The following is an 18,900-nucleotide window of genomic DNA, read 5'->3' as shown; positions in this document are numbered from 1 at the left end:
CAGCCCAGGGCCTCCTTCGCCCGCTGAGTTCCTTTTATGATCCCTTACACAACTCAGTTTCCCCTTTTCGATAAACAGAATTTGGTAGTGTGCATGAACTGTGATGAACATTCTCTGTTGGCCTGGGATCCTCTACTGCTTCAGCTCGTCCCTCCCATCCTGTTCATCGCCGATGGCGCTGTTGCGGTAAAGCTCCCCTCATCCACTCCACTGCGCTTGCTCGCAGCGACTTGACACACTTCCGGGAGTCTCACATGGACTCAATTTGTAGGCAGTGGAGCTGTTTGTTTGGCCTCGATGAATGGAGCCGTCTAGGAAGGAAATGTTGAATAAGCAGGTATGGCTCTTGGTCAGTATAATTCCTCTCTGGGAAGCTTGTTATTTCACCATTATGTTTTGACAGCCACAAGCAACCGCAGAAGCGGGTCATTTTAAATAAAAGCAGAAAACACTGATCAGGCGGCATCAGATTAAATTTTCAAAGGTAAAACCCTGCATTGGAAATTTGTTTCTGAATTTATCATTGTTAAAATTGGTCTAAAGTAGAAAAACAAGAATACTGGACGAACTCAGCAGATCTCGCAGCCTCCGTAGGAGGTAAAGATATACAACCGACGTTTCGGGCCTGAGCCCTTCTTCAAAACATAGAGAGCATCAAGGATTGGGGAGGGGGAAAGAAAGGGGTGGGGGTGGGAGAAGCACAATTCAACAGACGAAAGGTGATAATTGGACAATAGATAGGGGGAATAGGAGAGGAAAGGACAGCATTGATTGGGGGAGAGGATGTCTCTGTGAATACAGAGCAGAAGGAAAGGAGACGAGGGGAAGAAAAAAGCTGGACGAATACAGAAATAGAGAAGAGGAAACAGGAGGACAATGTTAGTGGAATCCAGTGGAAAGTTCAGATTTATTGTCAGTACATACATGACATCCTATGCTACCCTGAGATTATTTTTCCTGTGCACCAGGCAGAATTTCTACTTATTGATGGTGCAAAAAACCTACATAGAACATTACAGCACTTTGGCCCATGATGTTATGCTGACCCATATATACCTTTTTTCAAAAAAAACCCTCCATACTTCATGATCCTCTATTTTCCTTTCATTCATGCACCTATCTTAAATGCTCCTATTTTTCCAACCTCTACACCAACTGCAGCAAGGCATCCTCATCTCTGGGTGCATTAAAAAAAAAATTTTAACTTACCTCTTCACTTTGTACAGATGTCCTCTGGTGTTTGCTCTTCCTGCCCTGGGGAAAAAAAAGTGCTATCTACCTTAGGCCTCTCATGATTTTGTAGACCTCTATTAAGTCACCTCATTCTTTGCTCCAAGGGGAGCTAACCTTGCCTCATAAGACATATTTTCCAATCCAGACAACATCATGGTAAAATCTCCTCTGTACCCTCTCCATAGCTTCCAATCTTTCCTGTAATGAGGTGACCAGAACTGAACACAATATTCTAACTGGTCTCACCAAAGATTTATAGAGCTGCAATATTTTCACAAACCCTGAACTCAATTCCCTGATTAATGAAGCCCAGCATACCATAACGAAGCTCAGCGTACTCGAGTAAAGATGCATATACAAAAGAGGGAAATGTAAACAAACAGCAATACAGAAGAAAAAAATAATGTATAGTCCTTAATTTTAATTTATTCATACAGCACAGTAATGGGCCATTTCAGCCCATGAGTCCATGCCATCCAATTAACCTTCACCCACGGTATGTTTTGAACTGTGTGAGAAAACTGGACCCCCGGAGAAAACCCATGCATACATGGGGATAATATACAAACTCCTTACAGTGCAGGACTCAAATCTCAATTGCTAGCACTGTAAAGGTGTGGCACTAACCGCTACGCTCTGCTACATCGATGACTGCTTTGCTGTGTCATGTATTTGATGTTCAGAAACCACTGTTCATGGAGACATGATGCTTCATTCATTGTTTAATATAGATCTAAAAGTAGTTCCCCCAGTACACAGTGCATATGAGTGACAAAGGCCGCCCGCACATCATCCTCAGATATTGACAGTAGAGGATTATCACAGGACATAGGGTTGTGTAATGGTTCTTCCTTGTTCTGGTGGTTACATCAGGTGTAGAAGGCATTAAGTGCATCTGGGAGTGAAGCTTGACTGTTTCCTACTACACTGGATTTGGTTTTGCAGCAGGTTATGTCATTTAGGCCCTGCTGCAGCTGACAGGTATCCTTGATTGTTTCCATTCTCATCCAGAATTTCCCAGGAGATGGCTTTTCTTTATTTTTGAAAATTTTATTTAAATTTCATACATATTAGTGTCCAAATACAGAAAAATCCTACATTATTATATAAACAATAACAATACATAGTATTTTTTGTTCCCCCATATCCTCCCCCAAAATAATAATAAGCCCAATAACATAAAGAGAAAGAATTATAGAAAGAAAGAAAAAGTAAGAAAAAAAAGAAAGATATCTGGTTACAAAAATTACAGTAAATTCAATCAAATTCACAAAGAAGTTGATAAGGTTTGAGGTTTAGGGAATATTTTCAAAGTGTAATATCTACAGTGTGTAAGTATAGGCACCAAATATTTTTAAAATTACCATATTTATTTCTTAAATTGTATGTAATTTTTTTCAAGAGGTATACAACTATGAATTTCATCATGCCAGCTATCTATTCCCAAATTTAAATTAATTTCCATGAGACTGCTATAGGTTTCCTTGCAACTGGCAATGCAATTTTCAGAAATTTCTTTTGAAACATGTTAAGTTTTAATTTTGGCCTAATCTCAGAAACGTTTTCTAGCAAGAAAATCATTGGATCTTGAGGAAATTTGACTTTCATAACCTAGTCTAAAAATGCTAATTCTATCCAAAAGGGTGGGAGATGGCTTTTCATAGGACGTACCTGCTCCTGGTGTAGTGTTAGGAATCTCGGGAATTAAATGCTTGTATTTGGTTCTCAGCAAGGTCCAGATTTCATTGTTCATCCTGGACTTGTAGTTAGGGAAAACCTTAAATGATTTTGTGGATGCACAGTCGTCTACATTGTTTTGATAAAGTCTGCATGGAGTAATCATTCAGATCCTCAGCTGAGTTCTTGATCCCTCCCTAATCCACTGACTCAAGGCAGTCCTGTAACTGTTTTTCTGCCTCCCACGACCACCTTCTGTATGTCCTGATCTCTGGCACCTCTCTTTTTAAGCTCTGTCTTGACTGATAGAGGGTGCCCAGATGAAATATGAGGTGTTGTTCATCCAACGTAATCGACGTAGCTATGGGAGTTGGTGGGTTTGTTTAAAAAAAAGTCTGTCAAGAGTTTGTTTCCCGAGATGGAGACTTGAGAAATCGAGAAGGGAAACGAATGTTCCTGGAAATGGTCCAGGAGAATTTGCGGTGGGATGGAAGTTGGCAGCAAAGTAGATAAATTTATCAAGCTCATAATGATATATGGGGCAGCACCTAAGCAGTTATTAATGAAGCAGAGGAATTGTTGAGGAGCCTTACCTTGTAGGCTTGTAGGTAGTTAATGAAGCAGAGGACAAATTGGTTTCTCAGGTTTAGGATATTGCATGAATATTTGTGTTTAAAATATAAGCATAATATGTTGCAGAAATTCCACCTTTTAAATGGAGATGAAATCCTTTTAGGAAGAGAGAAGAATTTCACATACCGTAACTTAGTATTTTGACAATTCGGTTAATTGTGCCACAAGTGGGTTATTGCTGCTATGAAATTCTGGGCCATTGTGTCTTTGCCAAATATTATTAGGCAAACAAGCTCCTTTTAAATTACCCAAGATAAATCATAAAAAACAGACAACTTCAATTTGTTTATATTTGCCATTCCAGTGTCCAATGTAATTTTGTTTTTACAGATAAAAGAACAAGTTATTCTCATTGATGAACTTTCCAATCTGAAGAAAAATCGGGTAAGTTAATGTGATGCAAATCTTGGGTTTATACTTGAAGAGCAGCACGGTTAGTGGTTAGCGCAATGTAGTTGCAGCGCCAGCGATCGGGGTTCGAAGCCTGCGCTGTCTGGAAGGAGTTTGTACATTCTCCCTGTGTCTCTGTGAGTTTATTCCGGGTGCTCTGGTTTCCTCCCACCCTTCAAAATGTACCAGGATTGTAGGCCAATAGAATATAATTGGGTGGCATAGGATGGAAGGGCCTGTTACCATTGCTGTAAGTTATTTTTTAAAAAAGATTCTATTATAATCATGATGACACTCCACAGTTTTTTATAAATTGATAGTACTGTTCAGAAAAATGGAATACAATATATTTCTCAAAGATAAAATTTAGAAGACGCAATATGAAAATTCTACTTAAGAATTTGAACCTCAGATTCCTTCAGAACATGGTTCTTTTTCCAAAGATAGAGGAGTCTCTAGGGGATATATGTTTAAAGTAAGAAGAAAAATATTTAAAAGGAGTCTCTTTTTTCATAAGGTATATGGAGAGAGTTGCCAAAGGGGATGGTACTGCAGGTAAAATGGACCAAATGCTGGAAAATAGGTCTCAGTCAGCATGAACAGATGGCCGAAGGGCTTGTTTCTTTGCTGTCTGTTCTGACTTTGATCTGTTACAATTTTATTTTACTCTTCCTAATATCTTTAATTCTTCACTGACCAATAGATTCCTTTATTTCCAGGATGTTTTCTGTCTTTTGTGGAACCAGACACAAAATATTTGTTCGATTTCATTGCCATTTGTGTATTCTTCACACAACTTTTCCCTCTCCAGTTTGTGACAATCCACATTTTTAAAATTCAGACATGTAGCACAGTAGCAGGTCATTTTGTGCTGTCCAATTACGCCCAATTAACCTACGACCCCCAGTACATTTCGACCAGTGGAAGGAAACCGGAGCCTGCAGGGAAAACCCAAGCAGACACTGGGAGAATGTACAAACTCCTTACAGACAGCGCGGGATTCAAACCCTGGTCCTGATTGCTGGCATGGTAATGATGTTGTGCTAAACACTATGCCAACCATGCTACCCTAATTAATCCTGGATATTCATTGTGCTTTCTATATATTTGTTGAAGCTTTTGTACTTTCTCTTTTCTTATCAAAGTCAATCATTTTCCCAATTCTCAGATTTTCTCTTTCTTTTGGCAACATTATAAACCCTAACATAAGAACACAAATAGCAGGAGCATGGGCATCAGGCTTTACAAGCATATTCTGATACTGAGTATAGTTATGGCTGATACGCCCTTGGCCTCATTGCCTCATTGGCCTTAATTCTCCAAGTGTCCAAGAATTATTCTTAATCTTTAAGCATCTCCAGTGATCTAACATCCAAAATCATCTGTGTAAATGCAAAACCACCATCTGTGAGAAACAATTCATATGCACCTCAGTTTTAAATTACTGCTCTTTCTTGTAACCATCTCCCCATTTGAGATTCTCCCACTAATGGAAAATATCTCCCCTGTCATGCTTCCTTCGAATTTTAATAAGATTGTCCTTTATTTATTTAAACTAAAATGAATAAAGCTCCAACTATTTTGGCTCGTGTGCTAGGATAAATATCCCATCCCAAAATTAACCTTGTGAATCTTTTCTAGACTACTAGTGCTGTGTTCCTTAAATAAAAGGCTTGTAATACTTCAGGGTGACTTACCACATTCTGTTCCAAATTCTAATCCTTTTGCAATAAGGACAGATATGTTAGACCACCTTTCTTGTGTTTTTTTTTTGCTTTAAAGTATTGCAAACTTTATATTAAATATTTGAAAAGTTACCCTAGCTAGATTATTATTGTATCTTTTAAGTTCCCTTATCTACCATAATCAATGCATTGTTTTTGTAGCTTTATTTAGGTTTCATTCTGGATTCAGATTAAACTAAATCACGTTCTTTTATGTTGTACTCTACTACCATTACCATATTATACTCAACTCTATTACAGCTGATTTGGTTTGGCCATTCTATATATAGACTGAAGTCACCCATGATTATATTACCTTTGTTATATGGATCTCTAATTTATTTTCCTTCACTTTTTTTTATCCTGCTGTTAATAAACTCTTGAATGCACCTCTTATTGCTAAAAATATGATGTCCTTGGACTGTGTACCAATACTTTCCTCTATATCCTGCACTTGTCTTAGTAACACAATACCCTACACTGTGTTTTATTATTGCTCTATCTGCTGTACTTGATGCCTGGTTACCATGCAAAATTGCTTTCTTAGTACACGTGACAATAAACAATTCCATTGGATCCTAATTTGGATTATGATCTGGATTATGATCTGTTGAGGCTGTAATACAACAACCAGAACTATTTGGTGGCTTTTGATCTTCCTTATCTCCAACTAAATTGGTACTGAAAATCAATAAGTAGAATCAAAATCCTTCTTTTCTAAAGCTTTTATGCACCTAATAGCCTGAATATGCCTGGGATTATCTGATCTTGGAAGCTAAGCAGGCACATTACTTGGAGGGGAGACTGCCTGGGAACACCAGGGCACTGGACATGGTGGCGACTCTCTGTCTGCCTTGCGGTAGACAAATGTTAAAGAATTTCATGTACGTTACATTCTAAATGTAGTGTTATGTGATAATAATGGAACCTTCACCTTTATTCCATTCTTTAATTTTGATTTGTAAAGCATCTCAGAAAATGTAATTGCCAGCCCTGGTCACTTAAAAGCTACATCTCTGAAATGGTTATTAGATCATACTCATTTATTTCTACTTGTGTTAATTCACATATGAGTTTTATAATGTTGTATTCATTCATTTGCACATTCTACTATTTTCAGTTCACCTTTTACCCCTTGCTTCAATTCAGTGAATAATTACTTCTTCATTTGTATGCACAGCCCTTCACTGACAGGTTTGTGTTAACATTACCCATTTTTCAGTTTCATATTTATTGTCAGAGTACATACATGACATCACATATAATCCTGAGATGCTTTTTCCTGCTGACAAGGCAGAATTACCACTTATTGGTAGTGCAAAACAAAACTGTACACACTGTGTATATATAAACAAATAAAGAAATTTAAATAAATTGTGCAATACAGAGAGAGAAAAAAATCAATGGAGTGCCAAAAGCAAGAGTCCTTAAATGAGTCCCTGCACCATATTTTTGTCCTTTCTTTTCAGCTTTCTAAATTTCCCCTCACCAGAATCTGGACTTTCTCCGACATAAAACTAAAGCCTGGGGATAGTGGATGATTTGCTTGTCATGCAAGTTGGTCCAGGATAGTATCCAGTTTCTTGAGTGGTTTTTGAACTCTACTTCTCATTAGTGGAGAGAATTTCATTATGTCTGTGCCTTATCATTGATGAATAAAGTTTAGGGAGTTAGAAATTTCTCACCTTCTGTGGATTACCTGGATAGAGTTTGGTATTTTTGTCATGGTTTGGATTTGTATCAATGATGACTCGCCTCCCCTTTCCCCTTATTAATGTATTTATTCTACTGGCTTGAATGCCAGATGTAAGTAGTAAAACTATCTCATTGAGTATTATTATTGCAAAACAGTTGTGTCCTTCAACTGTTTCTTCTCACTTGGCAGACCAAAGACTGGCTACTTACAGGTTTGGATTCTAATGCAGGGATTTGTAAATAGAATTGAAAATTCCCAACTTTATTGAATATCTCCTTGTGATGGTGGAATGTTTATTGGCTTTGAACATTCAGCATATGAAATTTCCTTCAGAAATGGTTGAGGGCGGGGCAGATTTCATAACAATAAGTGCTTAATATAAAACTCCTAAGAGATAAGCTGCATTCATGGAGCTTATTTATTTTAAAGTGATTCTGTGATTAATTTTGGTTTTCTTTGACAATAATTGTTCCCACTCTTTTTTCTAGAGAGTTTATAAGCAGCAGCCCAACAGCAATATATTTTTCATAGCAGATCGAACACAGACACTAAGTGAATGTAAATGTAAGTTATTTATTTTGAGCATATTTTGTCAAATGAGGATGTACAAATTTGAAAGGTAGAAAATATTTTTCATGGGTATTTTTTCTTTGATTTTTATATTATATCTATTGAGATTTTGGTTGTGCTTTTCTGCCACTTTTAATTTCCTTTCTTTCACACATTCATAAGATGCTTTTCCTTTTGTTTGATCCCTTAACTCACGTTCACTTTTGGGCACCTTCAGGAGTGGCCATTATATCTTCTCAACAGTGGAATAAGGTCATTTAATGCAAACAAAACTGCTGGAGAAATTCATCAGATCACACACCATCAACCGGAAGCAAAGGGTAGCCAATATTTCAGGCCTGAGCCCTTTGTCAAGGAATGAGCAGAAAGCAGGCATGGGCCTGAATTAAAAATATGAGGGAAGGAGAGGAAGGATGGAAGAATAGGAGAAAGAATGCAGGCCAACTCAAAAGATAGATATGAGTGGGAGGGCAGAAGAGGAAAAAATGTTGAGAAGTGATGGGGAGGGGTTTGATCTCTGAATGGAGAGCAAGGTGGGTGGGGAACTGGAGGAAAGGTGACAGGGGTAGGGAAAGAAATGGGAGAGGGGCCTAATGAAAATGGAGGTCAATGTTAATGCCATCTGGTTGGAGAGTTGCCAGACAGAATATTGTTCCGCCAACTGTTTCTGAACCTGGTGGTTCAAGTCTTGTGATACATATACCTCTTTCCTGATGGCAGCAGCGAGGACAGAGCATGTCCTGGGTGGTGTGGATCCTTGATGTTTGCTCACCCTCTCCACTTCTGATCCCCCAATGATCAACTTTTCAGTGGAGGTTTAATGCAATGTTATTGAAAAAAACCGGAATTTGTAAAATTCATTAAGGATCAAATCATTTCTTTTTTGGATTTGAATAGGAATACAGTTCAGAATGATTTTACTTTATGGGATGCTTTTTTTTTTAAATTTTTTATTTTTCACACCATAAACCACATTGACCATGATACATACATTTTCCTTTTCAAATATATACAGTGTCATTTTCTCCCCCCCCCCTCCCATCCCACCCTCCCCACCTCCCCTCCCCATCCATTTAAAGTACAAAATCTAAGATATATTAAACCAGTCAAACAATGTTGTCATTCAATAAAAATAAACAAGAAATTCCACTGAGTCAATTCTTTTAATTTCCTTCTCCTTTCGTTAATTTAGGTGGTAAATGTCCCCGGTAGGTTTTCTCTATTGTGTTTCATTTATGGCTCCCATATTTGTTCAAATATTTCAATATTATTTCTTAAACTATATGTTATTTTTTCTAATGGAATACATTTATTCATTTCTATATACCATTGTTGTATTCTCAAATTATCTTCCAATTTCCAGGTTGACATAATACATTTTTTTGCTACGGCTAGAACTATCTTAACAAATCTTTTTTGTGCACCATCCAAATCAAGTCCAAATTCTTTGTTACTTAGGAAGAAGATCTCTGGGTTTTTTGGTATATTTTGAAGGCATTTTTACATGGTCAAATTATTAGCTATGCATCAAAGGAAAAGAAGAAATTTTTGGCAGAGACTCGGTCATTGGAAAAACAGATAGCTGATTTGGAAAAGGAATTTCAGAGGAGTTGTGCGGAGGTTAATAAGGCAGTTTTGACTAAATTGAACTCACAATATAATACACTACAAACATATCAATTTGAATGTTTGATTCAAAGATCTAAACAATGTTATTATGAGTTAGGGGACAGAGCCCATAAAGTTTTAGCGTGACAACTGAAAACAGAAAAAGCATCAGGAACTATTAATGCTGTGAGGAAGGATAACTCAGTTACTTTTAAACCTCAGGAAGTCAATGACCAATTTTTATCAGAAATTATATGTTTCTGAGGGAGTTCGAGATGATGGTTCCATTGAATCTTTTTTGTCAGAACTAAATTTGTCAATATTAGGGGAAGATGATGTGAGGAAACTGGATTCTCCTTTTACAGATTTAGAAATAAAGGATGTTATTCAACAAATGCCTAACGGGAAGTCTCCAGGAGATGATGGGTTCACTGTTGAATTTTATAGTTTTTTATGATGAGCTGTCCTCTTTATTTATGGATGTTCTTCATCAAGTAACGCAGGAATAAGCTCTACCAGATTTATGTTTAAGTGCAATAATAATGGTTATACCAAAAAAAAGATAGAGATCATTTGAATGTAGCTTCATATCGGTGGTATATATCCTTGATGTTTGCTTACCCTCTCCACTTCTGATCCCCCAATGATCACTGGATCATACACATTTGGTTTTCCCCTCCTAAAGTCCACAATCAGCTTCTTGGTTTTGATGACATTATGTGAGGTTGTAGTTAGTACAGCATTTAGCCAAGTTTTCAATCTCCCTCCTGTATGCTGACTCATCGCCCCTTTTTGTGTGGTATCGTCAGCATATGTGTTGATGGTGGTAGTGTCGTACTGAGCCTCACACTCATAGGTGTAAAGTGAGCAGAGTGGGGGATAAGTACACAGCCCTGTTGTGTTCCAGTACTTATGGAGATGTTCTTACCAATCCTCACTGATTGTGGTGTGGAGGTGAGGAATTCCAGGATCCAATTGCACAATGGGGTATTGAGGTCAAGGACTTAGAGTTTGCTGATCAGTTTTGAGGAATGATCGTGTTGATTGCAAAACTTGTCGACAAAAAGCATCCTAATATATGCATCTTTGCTGTCCAGCTGCTCCAGGGCTTTGTGTAGAGCCAGTGAAAAGGCATCTACTGTAGACCTGTGGCTGCATTAGGCAAATTAGAAAGGATTCACGTTGTTGCTCCGACAGGAGTTGATATACTTCAACACCAACCTCTCAAAACACTTCATCACGCTGGATGTGAGTGCCACTGGTCATTTATGTGGGTTACTGCACTCTTCTTGGGCACTGGTACAATTGAGGCCTGTTTGAAACAAGTGGGTACCTCACCCTGCCGAAGTGAGATGTTGAAGGTATCTATGAATACATTAGCAAGTTGTTCAGCACAACATTTTAGTACCCAGCTGAGTATTCCATCCAGAGTGTACCCTCAGATACTGACAGTTGAGTATCATCAGGGGACATTGGGGTGCGCAGTGTTTCTTCCTTGTTCTGGTGGTCAAATCAGGCATCAAAGTCATTGAGTTCATCTGGGAGTGATGCTCTACTGTCTCCTACTACACTGGATTTGGTTTTGCAGCAGGCTATGTCACCACTTTACCCAGTACTTTTTTGTAAGGTGGTTTATATAAATATTTGCACTGTGACACAAAACAACAGATTTCGTGAGAATAAATTCTGATTCATTGTGTAGTGTTGTAGATCTCTGCATTTAAATGCCTGTGATCTGGCTCTCAGCACGCTCCAGATTTCATTGTACAAGCAGGGCTTCTGGTTGGGGAAAACACTGAACTATTTTGTGGGGGGGCCACTTGTCCACAGCTGTTTGATAAAGTCTGTGACAGCTGTGGTGTAATCATTCAGATCCTCAGTTGAGTTCTTGAACACTGTTCAATCCCACTGACTGTTCTTCAACCTCAAATGCGTCAAATTAAACCGTTAATGGCATATTTTACAGACAATCTGTAATAGATACAATATTTGTGAAATTGTATTGGATGTTTTAAAGGAAGAATATGTTTCAATATCTAAATCTATGGAAAGAGCTGAGAAAGTACTAAAATCTTTTATAAAAGGCACTTCTGTTGAATTTGTTCATATTGATTATAGTACTTTTATCCTGACTGGATGTTAAATCTGTTTATTATACTTTTGCCTTGAAGAGAAATTGTTTGTTCTTTGTGTTAATCTTAAATTTAATCAGATGCTGCTTTCTATTTTCACAATTTTTTTGAACTGTATAGATGTTCTTAAAAACAAAAGTACTAGATCAATTTGGTTCTGTGAAAATTACAGATGCTACAGGGTATTGCATTTCCAGCTAAGGTTAAGAAATCTTTGCAAACTTTGTAATTTTATAGGTTCCCTTGATGAGATGAGAAAAGAACACCAGGAATTGGAAAATACTAAGAAAATGAAGAAGTAATCAAAAATGTCAAAGTGTCTGCATATTTGATTGGATGGATAAATTAAAAAACACAAAATGTGTGGAATTTGTTGCATGTTAGTTTTAGTTCCCCAAGATGATCCTGTTATTTTGGGAAAGGATATGCTTGAAAACCTTCAACGGAGAGGTCCTCACTGCAGTCAACAATTATCAAGAGTGGTGCCTGAGCTGGGTTATAATTGTTGTTTCTCTGGTCATGTGCTGCACATGAGAGGGTGCTTAAATCCACAGCCCATGCAGGATGGTCAAGGAAATGTCTTCCTTTGGAATGGGGAGGTGTTTGGAGGTATCGAAATTAATCCTGAAGATAATGACACTCAGATTATTCTTCAGCATCTGTCTTCATGTAACAGTGAAGAAGCCATTTTATCTGTCTTTTCATCTATTCGGGGACCATGGGCTTTTATATACTACCAACCATCCACTCACTGCTTGTGGTTTGGTCGAGACTATTTTGGTCGGCGGAGTTTATTATGGCAGTTTAAAAATCCCTGCCTGACTCTTGCATCAGTGGGTGCTCTCTCAAAGTATATAAATGCCCCTTGGCATGAGGTGCCAGCAAAAGGACTTTATAAAATTGACCTTCAGAAACAATGCAATGCCACCTCACTGGCAATAACATGGTATCCATGGAAACCTATGTCAAGTGATGATGAATCTGTTTCTCACAGAGAAGCTCAGTTCATTGAAGATCTTCCTCATTTTGTTTCTGTGTTTTTGAATGAATCAAAGCTTTACCTCACAGCCCCCATAATTCCTATGAATTGCTGTATTCCAGATCCAAGTATCGATCAGAAATATTCTGTGACAAATCTTGACATTTGTCTTTCAGATGAAAACAGGAAAAAACTTGTTCATCGATTTATTGGTGTTTTAAGTGACTCTGTCAGACAACGAGTGCTCTTTTTACCAAGAAACCAAAATCCATCTGATTCTGCAGCTCGGGTAGTAAATTCTAACCAAGCAAAAGTAGCAATTCTCTTTTCTGGGGGTGTTGATTCTATGGTTCTGTCTGCCTTGGCTGACCGTCATGTTCCACCAAATGAACCTATTGACTTGTTGAATGTAGCCTTTGAGCAGCAAGAGAGGAAAGGGCAGAGGATCTCAAAGAAAAAGCAGAAGCAAAGCAATACCTCTGGAGCACCAGAAAAGGAGTGTATTGAAGAGAAGACTGCTTTTAACGTGCCTGACCGGATCACTGGCCATTGTGGTTTAAAAGAATTGCAAATTATAAACCCTTCCAGACATTGGAATTTTATAGAAATCAATATCACATTAGAAGAGCTAAAAGAAATGAGACAACTCCGGATTAGCCAGTTAGTACAACCTCTGGACACTGTTTTGGATGACAGCATTGGCTGTGCAGTATGGTTTGCTGCAAGAGGTACTGGTATCAACATCATTAATGGAGAAATGCAGCCATACATCAGTAATGCAAAGGTGAGGAGTTGAATTCTTTTCTTTTAAATAAAAGGTTGCCCATCATTTGGAATACAAACATTGATATGATGCACATTTTAATGAAGAATTCATGTCACACATTGTGTGTGGCTTCTTATCTCAGTATTTAAAGAGAATTTACATTTTATTCAAATCTATTTCCAAGTAAGACAAGACTTGGCGTCTCTAAAATAATCCTAACCTCCAGTGGGGCCTGATGCACAAGAAGAATTGAAATAATTCAGCAGGTTTTGCCTTTATTCAATATTGTGAAGTGCTTTTTTCTGTCCAAAGCTTACTCTTAACTTTACCTTCCACGTGGTTGAGTTGACAAATTATGTCATGACTGTTGCTGCAAACCTAAGCACTTCTGATTTCTTGTCCCTATATATTCACTCATCGGTTATCTTCACTGGTCAGTTATCCTTGTTGTATTTTACCTTTTACTGTATCCCCCACCTATTACTTTCTTAAAGCAAATGCTGCATGCATTGAAGTTCTTTAAATATATTTTGAATTTTTAATTGAATTCTGCTTCCCCTGTTTTTCAAATGCCTCAAAGCTTGATCCACACCCAATTTTTGTCCATAACATCCAAAACCAAAAATTACAGATGGTAGAAATAGGAAATAACTGAAAATGGTATAAATATCATGTCAGGCATCCACTGCAGAAAACCTGAGCTAATGCTTCAGGTTAAGGATTGAAAAGTACTTCTAACATTTGGTTTTCAGCTTTTTACTCTGAACAGCCTTCCTGTATAATAATAGTTACAAATCCTAGACATTCCTGCTACTCCTATTGTCTAAATGTTTCCATATAATGTATAATACTGTATTATGTTACAGTTAACTTTTGGTTGAAAGGTAATATTTTGTAAAATAATAGTGGGCAATTCAGTTCCTCGTCATTTAACTAGTATTAAGATTTGCAGTGAAAGACTGTATAAATTTGTACTTTTTAGGTGGTATTAACCGGAATAGGTGCTGATGAACAACTTGCAGGTTATTCCCGTCACCGCATCTGTTACAAAACATCAGGTTTCAAAGGCCTTGTCAACGAACTAGAGATGGAACTTAGTCGCATCTCCTCACGGAACCTTGGAAGGGATGACCGAGTTATTGGTGATCATGGGAAAGAAGCAAGGTGAATTTTGCCAACTTTTCTGTATGTTGTTGGGTGTTTTTAAATGTAATGAAAATGCTGCAAAGACTCAGGTCAGGCAACATCTATGGATAGAGAAATATTTCAGGTTGATTCATTAAGATGAGAAAAAAGAGAAAGCGTGTTCATTTTCAACTGCAGAAGACGTGGGAGAGGATGGGCAAGACAGAGGGAATACGTGATAGTAAAGGCAGGGGTATAGGTTGTGTGGTCCTCTGGTCAAATGTGTTAATGGGAGTAGAGGGAGAGTGACAGTACAACAAAGAAGCTTAATAAATTGCAAATTGCAGGGCTATGTGACATTCAAAGGTCTGGTTGTTACTATAGGAGAGGAAAAAAATTATATATATGCATGTGATAGTCAATACCATGTCATAATTGATACTGTGTAAAGTCGACCCCCACACCCTGCCTGCCCAGGCCCCGGGCCACCAACCTATCTGAGCTTCATACGCCCCGAACAATGCAGGTGTGTGTGTGTGTGTGTGTGTGTGTGTGTGTGTGTGTGTGTGTGTGTGTGTGTGTGTGTGTGTGTGTGTGTGTGTGTGTGTGTGTGTACACATGGTAAGCCATTCTCAGACATGGGTGATTTGCACCAGAAGAGATCAGTTCTGAGGCAGGCAGAGAAAGCAACTTGCCTGAAAATATATATTTTTAAAAACTACAGATATTGGAAATCTGAAACAAGTTATTTGGACATGAAGTCAGAAGTCCATGACATTCCCAGACAAGGTGCAGTTCCTCAATCTTGCATTGGGCCTTGCTACAGAAGTGCAGTGATAGGCCACTATAATTCTCCATGCCACCCCAAATATGGGCTATCTGAGTACCCAACCTTGATCATCTTTTGTATTCGAGTACTAAATTAATTCAAGTTGCCAGTTCATAAACTAATGAACAAATGTCTGACAGCATAATTGGTAATTAGGTCTGGATAGACATATGATCACATTGCAGAAGTCCAGTAGTGCAAATAAGAAAAACTGGTTTGAACTGTCACACTGTGGGACTCAACTAGCATCTCCTGACAAATAATGACAGAGCTTTGGGGTCAGTGATATCATTGGCCCAGATAATCAATCGTAAACATATAGAAGTTACATAATTGTTGAGAACATTTTATCTGTGGCTATAGATAAAGTATATTATAATTATCATGTGTATCATTTCAGGTTTCCATTTCTGGATGAAGCGGTGGTGTCTTTTCTAAATTCACTTCCTGTGTGGGAAAAAGCAGACTTAACTCTACCCCGTGGAATTGGCGAAAAGCTGCTTCTTCGAATGGCTGCAAAAGAACTGGGTCTTTCTGCATCTGCTATTCTACCAAAGAGAGCAATGCAGTTTGGGTCTAGAATATCAAAGATGGAAAACCATAGAGAAAAGGCTTCTGATAAATGCATCAGATTATTACAAAACATGGTGCATTAGTTATTGTTTTTAGTAATGTTATTAGTGAAAGTAAAGAGCTAGCAGATTTAAGTGTTCCATGAATTCATGACAAAAAATGGATGACTAGTCACCTTTGCTCTGTAGATACTATAACTTGTGCAGTTAATTATGTAGTTAACTGAATGCTTTGGAAAATGATGAGACATTTTGAAGTAATTAAATGTAGACAAAAGGATAATTGTATTTTTAAGTTTCATTTTTTTTCTCTCAGTAAAGCAGCCAAAAAATATTAACTACTCCCGAAAGTGGCAACTTCAAACCAATTTGGACAGAAAATAATCACCTATGGTGATGAAAACTATGGGTATGTAGGCAAAATAATTAGTCTTGAATTTCAATAAGTCATGTATTTATGAAGTCTGACGTTTGGATTAAACTGGATCAAGGTACTTCAACATTTTGATACATTAAAAGCATGAATCTCCCAGTGAATTTGTATTATAGAACTGGAATATAGTTTTGGTAACTCGATTGAAAATGGGAAATTGCTATCTTCGAACTTGACATCAATTAATTAGGTGACAGAGTTTTATATTTCCAAAAAGTGATGTGTGCTAAAAATTGACATTTTGTGCTGGGAATTAAAGGTAGGATTGTCAGCACTTGTTGTTTGGCACATTAGTGAGGACAGTGTTAAATGCTGAATTTATTTTGCAACTATCAATGGCATTGCATAACAATATTAATACAGCTATCAGTTTAAAACGTGAACTATACAGATTTTGTAACAATAATCACGGCAAAACCTATTGGTGTTTGCTATGATTATACTGACATGCATACTTTAATGCAGGATATCCAAAGTAGTTGTCAGTAATCTGGCACACACTGCAATTTTCATCAACATGTTCTAAAATCGATAACTGGGACAGCACTGTTGGCATAGTAGTTAGCGGAACACCTTTACAGCGTCAGTAATTAGGACCAAGGTTCGATCCAGCTCTGTCTGTTTTTACGTTCTCCATGTCCTCATGGGTTTTCCCCAGGGACTCGTTTCCTCCCACCATTTGAAACATTCCGGGGTGTAGGTTAATTGGGTGGCATGGAGTTGTGGGCCTAAATGGCCTGTTACAATGCTTTATGTCTAAATTTTTTAAAACTGTCATAAATTCAAATGCCATATGAACTTACACCATTGTCATGTATCTGTAAAGATACAATTTTTGTAAATCTGTGTGCAACAATAAATGCAAAATTTAACTTTGCCTAACTCCTAGCTTCCATAAAATATGATCCACTACAATTAAAATATAGTGATTCCATAAACCGATCAGTGTTTGGAAAAGAAATGGAGGTAGGGATAGAATATTGTAGCCTCCATCTTTGAAGGTAACCATTAATTTTTAAGAAAAGCAAATGATATATGCAATCTCTTCTATATGTAATATAAGTGCAATATTTGAGATGGATGTTGACTTAGATGTAAGAAAAGCACTAAGTAATTATGATTTTATACCTAGAAATTTTAAAAATGTATAGTGTAGATAGTGCATTATTAGCAAGAGCTTTAGGTAAGAAATGAAAGATATAATTGGGTTTATCATGAGTTGATAAATTCATAAAATTAAAAACAAACTGATCAGCAAACTCCAAGTCCTAGGCCTCGATTGGATCCTGGATTTCCTCATCTCCAGACTACAATCAGTGGGGATTGATAAGAACATCTGCACAATCTCTATCAGTACCAGAGCACCACTGGGCTGCATTCTTATTCTCCTGCTCTACTTGCTTTACACCTATGACTGTGTGACTCGGTACAATAACACCATCTGCAAACTTGCCGATGATACTGTGGTAGTGGGTTTATAAAAAGGGGTGATGAGTCAGCATGAAGAATGAAAACATGGCTAATAACCTCACATCAATGAAACCAAAACCAAGGAGCTGATTGTGGACTTTAGGAGGGAAAAAGAGGTGCATGTTCCAGTGATCATTGGGGGATCATAGTGGAGAGGATGAGCGAATTTAAATTCCTGAGACTCACTATCTTGAAGGATCTTTCCTGGATCTAAAACATGAATGTCATAATGAAGAAAGCACATCAGTGCCTTTCTCAGGAGCTTGTGGAAATTTGGTATGACCACGAAACCTTGGCAAACTTTTACAGATGTGTTGTAGAAAGTGTGCTGACCAGCTACATCACAGCCTGGTATGGGGGCACCAATACCTTTGAGTTGAAAGCCCTGCAAAAAGTAGTGGATACAGCCCAGTATATAACAGGCAAAACTTTTCCAACCATTGAGAAAATCTACATGGAACACTGCTGTCAGAGAGCAGCAGCATTCATCAAGGATGCACACCATCCAGGACATGCTCTGTTCTCGCTACTGCCATTGGGAAAGAGGTATGGGTGCCACCAGACTCATATCACCAGGTTCAGGAAGAGTTGCCATCAGACTTCTAAACAAACTCAATCAGAGACTCATATAAGGACTCTGGACATTATTTATTATTGAATATTTATTTTCTGTCAGTTTGTTTACATTTCTCTCTTGTCAAGAATAATTTTTGCACTACCAATAAGTAGAAATTCTGCCTGGCCCACAGGAAAAAAAAATTTTCAGGGTTGTAATGTCGTATCATCTACGTTCTCTGACAATAAATTTGAATTTGTAATAACTCCATAATGTAGAGTTTTGGAAATAAATAAAATGACCTGTTTAAGATACTTTGCATGTATTTGTTTCGCTATACTGTAATTTTAAATGGCAATTGAAGATTAAGAGGGCAGACGTTATGAATATCAAGATACTATTTTATTTGATTGAAGAAACTTTGCATGAAACTTCATATTTCTAAGATTGGCCTAAACATTAAACATCCCTGCAACTAAAAGTATTTCTATTGCAGCAGTGGTAAGG

General features: G+C 37.6%; 1 protein-coding gene across 2 annotated transcripts; it reads left to right on the top strand.

Annotated features, from left to right (window-relative positions):
• Positions 1–240: 240 nt before the first annotated feature.
• asnsd1 (asparagine synthetase domain containing 1) lies at positions 241–18,707 on the top strand. 2 transcript variants are annotated; one of them, XM_069934724.1, is made up of 6 exons: positions 241–337; positions 3,874–3,927; positions 7,842–7,917; positions 12,819–13,426; positions 14,391–14,572; positions 15,763–18,707. In XM_069934724.1, the coding sequence occupies exons 1-6, from the start codon at positions 302–304 to the stop codon at positions 16,016–16,018; spliced, it is 1,212 nt and encodes a 403-aa protein (XP_069790825.1). In that variant the 5' UTR covers positions 241–301; the 3' UTR covers positions 16,019–18,707. The 2 variants fall into 2 exon arrangements, with proteins under 2 accessions (XP_069790825.1, XP_069790823.1); XM_069934722.1 differs by lacking the exons at positions 241–337; positions 3,874–3,927 and having other exon boundaries at positions 11,901–13,426.
• Positions 18,708–18,900: the final 193 nt, after the last annotated feature.

The sequence above is a fragment of the Narcine bancroftii genome, chromosome 4 (genome assembly GCF_036971445.1).
Source record: "Narcine bancroftii isolate sNarBan1 chromosome 4, sNarBan1.hap1, whole genome shotgun sequence".
Taxonomy (NCBI): Eukaryota; Metazoa; Chordata; class Chondrichthyes; order Torpediniformes; family Narcinidae; genus Narcine; species Narcine bancroftii.
This window is presented reverse-complemented; position numbering and strand designations above follow the sequence as displayed.

What these genes read in the sequence shown, in the direction of transcription:
- asnsd1 (XM_069934722.1), top strand. Translation starts at nt 12,023, where the DNA reads ATGTGTGGAATTTGTTGCATGTTAGTTTTAGTTCCCCAAGATGATCCT. An exon ending in CATACATCAGTAATGCAAAG is followed by an intron (nt 13,427 to 14,390) that starts GTGAGGAGTTGA and finishes TGTACTTTTTAG; the next exon opens with GTGGTATTAACCGGAATAGG. An exon ending in GATCATGGGAAAGAAGCAAG is followed by an intron (nt 14,573 to 15,762) that starts GTGAATTTTGCC and finishes GTATCATTTCAG; the next exon opens with GTTTCCATTTCTGGATGAAG.